Source organism: Ixodes scapularis, unplaced genomic scaffold (genome assembly GCF_016920785.2).
Source record: "Ixodes scapularis isolate PalLabHiFi unplaced genomic scaffold, ASM1692078v2 PGA_scaffold41__6_contigs__length_2269736, whole genome shotgun sequence".
NCBI classification, from domain to species: Eukaryota; Metazoa; Arthropoda; class Arachnida; order Ixodida; family Ixodidae; genus Ixodes; species Ixodes scapularis.
This window is the reverse complement of record NW_024609870.1, coordinates 1812418-1824470: the sequence shown is the minus strand read 5'-3', so window position 1 is coordinate 1824470 and position 12053 is coordinate 1812418. Positions and strand designations below refer to the sequence as shown.

Below are 12053 nucleotides of genomic sequence, written 5' to 3'. Positions count from 1 at the left end.
GATGCATCCCTTTGTTTCTTGTGTAATGTGTGTTTTTTGCAGGTTAATAAAACTTTAGGTTGATGTATGAGGAGAGATATAAACCTGCAGCGGCGACATTTTCATCGTATATATTCGGTCATCTACGAAGCGTTTTCATGTTAGCTGAATAGGTTTGTCAGATAAACAAACATTTTTGCTCTCATGCAGCTCAAGCCCATAAACCAAAATGGAAAAATGAGGTGTAGTAATTAGCGCGGGGCTCAGCTTAACCTTGATGTAGTTTTTGTGGGTTCTGTACGTAGTGCTTTGCTAAGCATAACTTCAGTGTGTATATTTATGGCGCAAAATGGTGCATGCAAATTGATGAGATTGTATAATGCCGTGAACGTTTGATTTTTATACTTTGATGATTTATGGGCACAAAAATAAAATGAATATAGGGAGTTCTCTGTGGCGACGCCACAACAGTATTGTCTTTTATCGTAATTTAAAATAATATTCAGAACATGATCTATTTTCACAAGGTTATGAAGGGAAGGGAAGTTGGTTGATGAAAGGATCTTGTTAAAGTTAAGGTGCAAACTATTTCCAAGAGCTGAAACTCTGATATTAATTACTAACCAAGATCGCTTTTTCCCACGTTGACGTTTGCTGCAAAGCAAAAAAAAAGATATATGCGTCCATTAGAACTGATAGTAACAAGCAATTTGATATGCTGTTAAGGTAATTAGGTAGAAACATTTAAGGCAAATACATTATACTGGGCACAGCATTATTGCAAAAACTTTAGTTTGGTTTAACAGTTAGTTCATACTTATGTATTGAACTCAGTGGTACATTTCTCTAAGTCACCCCCTGAAAATTTCCAGTCGTCCCTTCAAAACGGATGAGCATGCACGGGAGATTTTGGCACAGGAACGCTCTTCCTATCCTTATCACTTAAACCCGTGTTCCATGGGATCAAGCTCTCACTGGATGTGCAGCCTGCACAATGCCTCGCAAACGGAAGCAAAAGGGGTGAAGAGGAGACAGCTGAAAATAAGCAGCGACGTGCTGAGCATGACCATGCTCGACGTACCAAAATGATGCCGGTGGACCTTACAAAGCCGGACATAAAATGTGCGGGATTTGTTGTTTTTCTTTCATAGAAATTGAATGCGCACATTATAGGCATTATAAAAGACAAGCAAAACATTCAAATTGTGATGTGTTTTGTAACGGAGCATCTGAGAAGTACAGCCCCGTTTACAAACTTTTGGGAGAAAAATTTTGAATGCAATAAATGTGCATCATTGTAACACTGTAATTCAAAGTTTGATTTAAAAAAATCTACTTTTCGAATTTTCACGTTACATGCATAGATTGCCCATTTCATTACCTGTTTCTTAAACAGCAGGTTGAGGGATGATTTTCTCAAACTGGCTTTGGCACACCAGGTTATGAGGAAATTTAAGGTGTAGTCTTTATTTAGCAGATGAATATAACCATCCTGGAACCTCCTGCTTAGTAACGGCTTGTTTGTATAAATTACCGCCATAGGTGTCCTCCCATCACGATTGTGGTATCATTATAACACGTGCAAGGGTAAACGGTGGGCGGACATAAATATGTGGCGCATAAAACGATGAGTCATACCGATGGTGCCTTTCACTGTTTCCATCAACTTTGTTCCTGTGCGGGGGAAAGAGAATGAAGGCAATTTGACGAAGCGGCAAGCCCTGCATAAGTTATATTAGGAGCTGAATTATAGGTAATTTATTAACCTCCATTAAAACACTCAAATATATTTGTGGGGGAGATCATATTAGATTCATGTGGTGGATCAGACACCTCTACACAGATATTTTTCAGCATATTGTGATACATTAGCTCAAACAGGTTTAAAATACAAATATTATTATTTGTCAGCTTTACAACAATTCGGATAACATTGTTACCTAACGTTTTTGAGTATAAATGTTAAATGTAGGGACCCATGATTGTGACAAGTATTTCAAAATCAAGAAAAACAATAAGCATCAACAGGATTGAATTCAATGTATAATATCGGTTTCGCGTTTCACGTTTTCTTTCAACGTAAATTTCAATTATCTCTCCTGTGATGGTGCGCTGATAAAGATTGCAGATTTATGTCTTGTACCTGTTCTCTTATATTAACCATCTTGCTTTAACTAATTCATGTAAAAAAGTGGTAAAAAGCTATTTACTTTTCAATATATTTCACAATCTTAGATACTATTACTGCTCTACGCCCGATTCGACAGGCCTAGTTTACAATTGAGTTTTACCTTACATGTAACGAAACATTTTCTTAAACTATTTAACATTCTCTAATGTTTTTTTACAAAATTTTATAAAACAACCGGGTGAGGGTTACAGGGGCGCCGTCTTTATAATTTGTATTTAACACGCTCAGCGGATATTAGGCGATGGGCCTACCGTTACGGTAAAGAAAAAAAATCAAGCAAAAACTTTTAAAGTAGATCTTTTCCTTATATTTTTAATATTTATGTTGCAATATCAGTATTCACAGCGTCCCACCTATCGTTTCAGCGTTGTTTTGTGGACACCGAGTATTGGTTCAGTTTTCCTTTATGCTGGTATGTAGGTGCTAGCATTCTGTCTTCGCTGAGAGTAAGCTGAGATAATATAACGTAAGCTCTCGGTTCTAAGGATATATAATATTCCTTACCAGTGTTCTGGACGCTGTTCTGGAAGTCAACACCCTCTGTAAAGTCAAGGAGGTTCATTTTTTAGGTTATGACTTTCTACATCTTCATATAAACGTCTCGTTCTGAAGAACATTTTCTACATCTAGATTATTCTATCAATTCGTGGTAAGATAATTATGATCCTCTTCATTTAAAAAAAAAGAGATTAAAGACTCGAAACAATAGTCTAAAAGTTTAAACTTGTTTGTTTCAATACATGCCTGGCATACAAAATATCTAAAAGAAAATGCTGTTCGGTATGAAGATAGAGGATAATGACAATAATAATAATATTATTATTTATTTCGGCTCAGGAAAGCCACGATGCAGCAGAAGGGCAGGAGCCCATACCAATGTAGGCCTGCTGTGCCGTTGAAGCTAAGCCGAAGATACAAGCGAACAACTTGAGCTTCTTTAAAGAGTAACTTACGCTTGGTGAAAAGAGCTTTAATTTCATCGTACACGTCACCTGTAACATAGAGATGTTCATGCATTATAACTTAATATAGTGCTTGGAGATATACCAGATAGCACAAGACAATAGGTGAATTTAAAAGTATTGTGATTCACAATACTTTTCTACAGCTTCATCTGACGAAGGCCGAAGACCACGGAGCACAAACATTATTAATGACATAACTTCAACGCGTCGCCGCAAAAAAGAAAAAAAAAAAAGAAAACGAAGAAAGGCGTACATTTTTTTTAGTGAATACGCAGTTAAAGACCGACCAACTTAGCACTGAGGGACGCTCGTTCTGTGAGCGGGCAGGTATACCAGTGGCATGGCGCGGAGCAGGCGCCGACGGGCGATGTTTGCCGCGTGTTCGCTGCGTATTCGCTTCATAAACTCTACTTTTCATTATTTTTCGCTTTCTTTCTTTCTGTCAGAACCACCGATGTCAGTGATTACGAGGTACCTTGTTTTCTTGTTAATTTACCCACCCGACGTTACTACGACGCTGTCAGATGCTTTGCTACGTTGGTCTGATTAGTACGCTCAGGCCGTAGCAATTGCAGTTTGAAAGGTCTTCATGAAAAGGAGTAAACACAATTATATATATAATTTAAAGTTGAAGATGCGGTTTTGTTGCACCTCAATTTTGTGTGCAATTTAATATATACATTATGGCCATATTTTTTTTTATCCGGGTGAAAATATTACATTGGACATATTTCCTCAAATATTTTCAAAACTCCCTGCAAATAGGGAGGTGGTAAAGTAAAACAATATTATTTTTGGGAGCAAACTTCCAATCACGGCCGTCTTCAAGAATGGACTTCTTCCAAAACCGACGTGCCCCATCGCGGCGAAATACCACGCAGTGCACTCTGGGAACTGGTTGGCCACTCAGTTTTGGTTTCGATTGAGCAGCTTATTCATCTCATGCTATCACGCCGCGACCGAACGCGCTGCTTGCGTTTTTGATTATCTGACTTTTTACGAATGTACAATACACTCATCCTCGAGCGATACAAAACGAAGACCGGGGCACTTTCCTTGGTTCCCGAAACACCGGATATTTTGAGTGCGTATGCAAACGTAGTAAGACGTCGCCCAGTCACCTCACCCCACGAGTGCATCTTTGAGCTCGGATTTCAATAATCCCGTCTAGTACCAGTGAACTACAACTGAAATTTGGTCACCTTGAGCCTTACACGTATTTTGTTTGCCACATGTCCGCTTCTTGTTACTTCATTGGGCGAAAACCAAGCCGCATCCTCAGAGGAGTATCAAAGCTGAGCCCAGCGTTGACGCATAAACTTTTAAGAAAACGCAATAAATTCGACCTCACTACTGCACAAAAGTTACTATGATGTCTTGCTCGTGTCATCATAAATCTCCGACTCCAATTTTATGCTGATAGAAGATTAAGTTTTCGCAAACGCTGAGATCGGCTAGTACGACAGAGGCCCTAACAAGCGTCCCTTACTCCTAGCTAAGACTTTTTGGACGAGCTTTTACTGACGCTCAAGATCTGTACCTGAACGGTGTGTGTGAAATTATCTCGACATACTCAGTCAGGAAGGAAGCAAACACATAACAAATATTATGGCCATTAGCAACCGTCAAATGCGCTTTGAATGATTTCGTTCGTTTGGCGCACTGCATAGGGAGGGGTTCATGCCCGTCCGGCGCACTTCCAGCGAACGGTGCGAGTTCTTCAAACAAGTGCTCGACATTTGCTTTCTTAAAACGGTTTGTATGTGCGAATGTGCCTATATGAGTGCAGGATAACTTTATGCGGATACACGATGTTGAATATTAGTGGAACGCAAGCGGGTGGGGACTTCACTTCGTGCAGTGCTGCGGGTCAGTACAGATAAGAGATAACAAGTGTTAAATTTGAGGCGTATCAAGAAAAGCAGTAATTGCAAAAAGTTATATTTCGTCTATGAAGGCACGAAACAAACAAACTTCCTGATCAACAACACTAATGTAAAGGCGCGAGCTTATTCCATACTTATTGGTTGCTACAGCTTGTTGGCTCGTACACAAGCAAGATCCCCGAGCTTCGCGGCGTCGAGATTCCCAGCACTGGTTCGTTCACATGCCTCGAAACGCTAACATAAAGGCTCATGTACAAAAATACAACAAGCATATGTTAAGCCAAGCTATACGCCTCGGACTTGTGCTAAAGCTTCGAGATCTGGCCATTTAGGTCAGTTTAGAGACAACAAATGACGCTCTCGGGACCAGAAAACATGAGATAACGGCCGTTAATAGTCCACGCTCTGTGTATCATCTCTTGTCGACGTGTCGATCGAAACCGAAACCATGCCACTCTCCTCCCTGGCCAACTAGTTCCCAGAGTGCAACGCGCGCCATGTTGCATGCAGGGCTTTATGGAAGTAGTCTATTGCAAGTAAACACTCTAATTTTTGTGTTCATTTGTTTTCAGTTTTTGTGAAAATATATTTTCATGCGTGTTCTTCTTTCCCGCTAAGCATCGACATTGACCTACCTCTGTCCATTCTACCTCTAAAAGAAATTGAAAACCTCGGTTCTTACGTTTGGAAGAACCATAAAAAATAATAAATTAAATTAAAATACTTAATGATCCATCAAAGACATGACCTATTGTCGAGGCATTGCCCACTAGTTCAGTCTTCGGTCGTGTAGCGTGGGACGCGTGCGTGACGTCACGATTGTGTTTTTTGAGTCTAGTCTCTCACTTCCGTCCGGTTTCGCCAATGTAGGACGCCGGGCAGTCACTGCAGGTGACTTTGTAAATAATGCCTCTCTGAACGTTATCTACAAGATCCCTTGTAGTGAGTGACTGCCTGGCGACCTACATTGGTGAAATGGACGCACGAGAGATCAGACTCAAAGAACACAATCCTGACGTCACGTACGCATCCCACGTGACGCGACTGAAAAGTGAACTATTGGACCATGGGTGGACAATAGGTCAGTCCCTTGACTTTGCGGCCGCCACAACAATGGCGATGGAGGTAAGGTGGGGGCCCCGAAAACTTCTAGAATCGTGGTTCATCCGCAGGGACAAATCCGTGTGCAACAAAAACCGCGACCCTGGCGTTCCTGATAAATAGCGTCGACTTGTGGTTCATCCTTGCGTTTGCTTTAAAATTAATGAAAACGCTTCCGGCATGGGAGGCGAAACGTTTAATTATTTTTTCTTTCTGATGCGTCAAGTCGCTGCTTTTATTTTGATTATGACGTCTCCCGTTTTTTGAAATATTTTTGTAAATTTGTAAAATTTAATTCGTGATTTCCACCAAAGCAGTTTCACTATGATGAAATAAATCAAACTTATGCCACCAGAATAATTCCGCCAATATTGTTAATTTACCGCTTCTCCATCTTTTGATGCTTCCTCTGAGCATTTCTTTGTGTTTCAAATAAAGAATGATCAAGACAGAGATACTCCTATCAGGCGGAACACGAGCAAAATTAAGGGCTCTTCTGAGCAAATTGAGCGATAAGTTTGAATTCTAACTTCACCTCCATTCGTCAGCTACGTTCCATCCTACTTCAACAAAATCAAAACGCAAAATAAAGAAGCGAAAACCGGAAAAGTAAAGTTTTATTGAAATGACTTGAGAATGCGAAAGGATAACCCAATAAATATTGTTTTATAATTAACAATATCAAGCGATTTTTGTTCTCGATTGCATGGATTACATTATTAAAATTCTAATTAAATTGAACATTCCATTTTCAATCATTCGTTTTTCTGCATCGTTTCCAGTGATGGACGAATCGATCAATATATCTGCCATGTTGAGAAATATCTACTTTTAGCGAATCACTTTTTCTCTAGCTATTGATATTTATCTTAAATTAATCTATTTTAAATCAAGTAAATTTGATTCAAATCAAATAAATTTGTTTGTTAAAAAATAATAATTTTATTACTTTTAATAATAATCATCATCTTTATTTTCAGACACAAATCAAACAAGTAAAACTCATGTGTTTTTTTTCAATCATTATAATATTTCGCCCTTTTTATGCAATATCTGCTCCTGCGTGAAGCAAAAATATTTCATGCAGCAGTACCATACTTTACAAATATTAAGCACTACTCAAATTCGAGGTACTGAAAGAATGTGTGCACAGTAGTTCAAGATCTTTCAAATAGTATTCGATGGTAATAGTTTTAATACAAAATATTTATGATAATAAACAATATACAATATATTTATGTAGTTTACACTCTGAAAGTACGGTGTCAATGCAACCTTGTAAATTTTTCGAATAGTGCATTTTATTAGCAACTGCATAAAGATCCTGGTTAGCGTCATATCCTGTGCTCGAATATAAGGCTTTATGTAGAGATTGAAAATATTTTCGAAAGGAATGTACGAAACTAAATTAACGAAAGAATAATTACAATATTTTTTAGTTGTCCAGCAACATAATATTAGCACCACTATTTGTGATTTGCGGTAAAATGCAGAGCCAAACGGGTTAGATATGGCTCATTCTAATGTGTTAACACTATGGTAAACTAATTTATACACAGCAACAAAATAAAAAAGTAAAATTTGTATTCTAGTAAAAGTTATGATAAATCCGTCACTCACCAAGGTCATTAATGCCGGCATACAGTTTTCCTGAAAGAGGAAGGAAACGATGCGTTTATAAAAACAAGTTACAAATATTGCGTCTGAAACGCATCATTTTTCTTGTAGAAAACGAACTTCCAGAAATAAAATTCCAACGTTTGTTGTTGCAGTATTTGTGTATTTTTGTTTGTACCATGTTCGGGAGTAACTTATTTTATGTCTGTACACGACTCGAAAGAAAGGCCAGCGCAAAAGGCTGACAAGTGCGACTTATCTTTGGTAACTTTGTTCTAGCATACCAAGTTTCGAACAACTATGAACGGTTTTTCTGCTGTGTATTGGTTCTTACTTACCTTTGATGTATTCCACACGAAAGAGTAGGTCTTGACCTGCAAATAAAAAATTATATATTCGTAATTTTAAATTTCAAACCACCAGAAATCGTTTAAAGCAAAATTTGTGATGTCAACAAAGATTTGTGATCAAACCATGACCGAGTTCGTAGATCTAATTTTAATTGAATACATAAGTTGTATTTCGTGCGTGCCTCTACACTGCCCGAACTTCAGCGAAACATATTTTTGTGTTTAGCAGTGCTTTGCACAAAACACTTATGATTGAAACTTCAAATCACTTTTGTCGCTATATGTAAGTTACGCGCAGTGCATTCTGCTTTTCTGGCGTCAAAATGTAGATGACAATCCATTTTTTTTTTCGTTTGCTCGCTCTTTATGATTTTTTTTTTGTGTGGCAGTCTTAACCTATATTTGTAACATAGACCGATTTAGTATAAATTATTATTTCAATGAGATTCGCATCAGACTCAAGAAGTGATACTAAGCGATTGTGTTCACCAGCAAGCTTACCTTTCGCGCTAACATTCTTGGCCGGGACAGCATCTGGGAAGGCATATTAAAAAAAATGTTTCAATGCTTTAGTTTTAATGATCGCGCAATATACAAAGACCTGGCCATCGAATTTCCTTAAAAAATATATCAAACGAAAAAGTCATAGCAGGTATCATTAATGCACATATAACGTTTAAATTTTGAATGGCAGCAACATGCGATATTTATTTCCTTTCTACTTAAATCCTCCTATTCTAACTCATTCAAATATTTTCCTTGGAGAGGGAGTTATTTTTAACCGCAATATAAAAACATCACCGCTAATTGAATTTTACACTTCTATGGGTTATTCGCGGTTCTGGCTTAAAGAACAAAAAGGGTTTGCAAATAAAAGAAGAAAAAAAAAAGAAACAGGTTATGTTCTATTCGGTAGCACGAACTATTTCCGACGAGCCCCTGTAAGAGGCGGCAAGGATGCCCATGAAATGATTCAGGTGCTTTATAAAGTACAAGTAGCGTTTGTAACACTTAGCTGAACTATTTTGTAAGTGCTTTTCAGTAGAAAAGTTACACTGGTTGTTCAAATATTATTTGTTCCCGGTCCAAGTTTTATCATGTAGAGTGCCACATTTTCGGCCTGGTAGTTTTTCACACTTAATTTTCTAATACGTTCAATTTGTAACATATTTTATGAACGAGGACACAAAAAGCGCTACCAAACTGCAAAACTCAAACCTGAATGTTCTTTCATATATTAAATTTCTATAAAAATGTTACAGCACTTACAATTGCTGATGTATTTTACTTAGTGCGTTGTTGCAAGTTTACCTCTCTGTGACGACGATCAAGTTGCACTCGTCAAATATAAAAGAAAACGTAATCTTCCATGAATTCTAAGCAAGGTGGTTTCCGGAGTAGAATAATACGTGAGATATCCCAAAGGGTTCAAATGTTTGTATGTTCGAGAAGTTTCCGTTGCTAGTGAACGGTTACAAGGTTAGAACATATATAGATTACATGCCACTTGAAGAAAACAAAAAAAAAAATGCCGGGCGGATAGCGCACTCCCTTGGAACGAGCCCATCTCTGTTTCAAGTTTTTGGTTTGTACAACCTCTTTTCCCGAACCGGTTAAACTTACCTTTCACGAAACCTTGGACATCGTACTGGCCTTGGGCCACACCTGCAAGATGGGAGTGACAGTGACATTGTTTCATGTAACATATTTTTGGTACAAATCTTTAGCCAGCGTCACCTCTACCTACCTTTTAAGTTTAGTATAGTTTATTGTATGTAAACCAAACATGAACTCGTAATTCATTCATGTGTATAACATCTCGCTACACAAAGAAGTTGCAATTAAGATTAATTGTGTACCCTTAAAAACTCCCAGTGTACAGCAGAGGCTCCTTGAATGACCAAGAGCATCCTGCAGCTTTCCCCACAGGAGAAAATTTGTTTAAAAAAGCCAACAATACATACAACTGACGCTACCTTAGTTAAGCATGAAAGGCCCAGACGGACCTCATATAGCTCCTGCGTGAGCACAATCACGCAAAAGCGGTAAAATGTATGGACGTGTCCTGATCGTATGTCAAACATCGCGGTAATTCATTGTCCTCCTTGTAGTCTGTGGTTGACTGAGACACCCTACAAAGCTACTAAGCCAGAGAGGACCTTTTATGGACCAATTCTTTTTTGCCGGGACTGTGCCCGGCATCCTCCGCACATCTCTCATCTTTCCACTCCAAAGTGGCGGCCCCAACGGCCTTCATCCTATTTTGGCCCTGCTCATACGTTTCAGCATGGTTTTCCCTAGTCTTTTCACCAACGTTCTACAGGCTGGCAGCCCCCTACCGGTGTAGACTGACTCGGGTCACGCCGGTTTATAAAGATAATAGTTCCCCGACATCATCAGCTGCCGCATACCGGCCCATTTTGACAACATCCGTCATCTGCAGAACAATAAAACGAATCCTCCACAAAACACGAATTCCTGGCGCGCATCGAGCAGCAAAAACTTCTCTCATCTTGACAGTACGGCTGTCGTGAGAATTGGATATCAGTCTTTCCACAACATCGTCTCCAAAGAGTTGCCTTTAGAGAACCAGTGTCAAGCGCTAAACGTCTCCTTTCGGGAATCCCTCAAGGAAATTTTCTTGGGCCACCTTTGTTCGACACCTTTTTTAATGACTTAACGTCCTCGTAGCATTGCATGCCCCGTCTGTGCGCCGATGAACTCATTATTATCCAGCCAGTCCAGCACTACTTCCAGCACCAAAAACTTTAGGATCTTCTGTACGTTGTCCGCGTTTGGTTCACAAACAACAATGTTCCCCTACTTTACAGCAAGTACACATCAACCCTAAATATTACGTCCAGAAGCCGTGTTACCGTTCAGCAGTCTCGAGCTCAACGAACCAGCACTCCCTCCTATCGATCGCGCAAGGCTCGTTTGAATGATAATAGACCCTAAATTAAATTTCTTAGCTCACATTGGTGAGGCGGCTTTCGGTGTCAGGCGGATGCTTGGTTTTCTGCTTCGGGTTACCCGGGGAACTGGCGATACTGCTCTGCGACACCTATTCACTACAGCAGTCCTACCAAGGCTGGAGTTGTGTGCCGTGGTTCGGGACCCCTACCAACTCTCGCTATCAGCATCCCTCGAAAGTGTGCAACGACGCTCTGCTTATGCGGATCGAAGACACCATGCCTCCCCTTGCCTTACAGTCTAACAGGCTACCGTGACCTTCCTGCAAAAGAGCTCTTGAGAGTGTTGGGATTGACCTCTCCGACACATCGTCAAGTAGTGGAAACCCTCCGCTCGAAAAAAAAAACGCGTCTCTTAGAGGAACTCCGAGCTCCCGCTACTGCAGCATCTTCGCCAAACCAGGTCCTGTGGCCTGCAGCGACTCTTCTGGCGTACCGAGTGGCACAGGAACTCGTTTTAATGAGAACTGCGGCGCTCTGGCGCTCTCTACCGAAGGACATGACGGAGTGCACTCCCCATAGAGCAGCAACACCTCAAAAGCTTGGTGCAGCGGAGAATCACGCTTCCTTGAGGGACAATGGACCCCACTTCTTGTTTTTTTCCTTTCTTTTGCATATATTGCTACGATGAAGAAAACGACGTGCAGTCTTGGCGCCACGGGCACGAAGCACCGGCTCGTGCCGGTGGCGGTCAGTTTTGAACTAAAAAGCCGAACCGCAAACGGACGTCTCATTGCTTGATCCCAGAACCACGAAAAATATTCATTTTATGTGTGAGTGTTTTTGTTTTTAGTTTAGAAGAGTTCTTTTTTTTTTTTGTATTAATGGGACACCACAAGCCTTAGATGCGGGCCTAACCTTTCCGTGGAGCTGCCAACCTCCAGGGTTATATTATGGGAATATAAACTGTCCATACGCCTATAAAGGATTTAAAGTAAGACCCGCCAAGGTCATATCTTGCTATTGATTAAATGTTTGTTCACACACTGAAA

General features: G+C 39.9%; 1 protein-coding gene across 3 annotated transcripts; it reads right to left on the bottom strand.

The window, feature by feature from the left end:
- Positions 1-603: 603 nt before the first annotated feature.
- LOC120839107 lies at positions 604-8617 on the bottom strand. 3 transcript variants are annotated; one of them, XM_040209334.3, is made up of 6 exons: positions 8591-8617; positions 8078-8113; positions 7743-7772; positions 3124-3162; positions 2675-2710; positions 1501-1700 (listed from the first exon to the last, which is right to left on the bottom strand). In XM_040209334.3, exons 1-6 carry the CDS (start codon positions 8603-8605, stop codon positions 1533-1535), a joined length of 324 nt encoding a protein of 107 aa, XP_040065268.3. In that variant the 5' UTR covers positions 8606-8617; the 3' UTR covers positions 1501-1532. The 3 variants fall into 3 exon arrangements, 1 of the variants encoding a protein (XP_040065268.3); XR_005715250.1 differs by lacking the exons at positions 1501-1700; positions 8591-8617 and adding an exon at positions 604-633 and having other exon boundaries at positions 8078-8169; XR_005715249.1 differs by lacking the exon at positions 8591-8617 and having other exon boundaries at positions 1501-1653; positions 8078-8169.
- Positions 8618-12053: the final 3436 nt, after the last annotated feature.

Coding starts and splice junctions, on each gene's coding strand:
- LOC120839107 (XM_040209334.3), bottom strand. Junction 3,163..7,742: donor TGCCGGCATTAATGACCTTG/GTGAGTGACGGA, acceptor TCTATGTTACAG/GTGACGTGTACGATGAAATT. Junction 2,711..3,123: donor TAAAGCTCTTTTCACCAAGC/GTAAGTTACTCT, acceptor TTGACTTTACAG/AGGGTGTTGACTTCCAGAAC.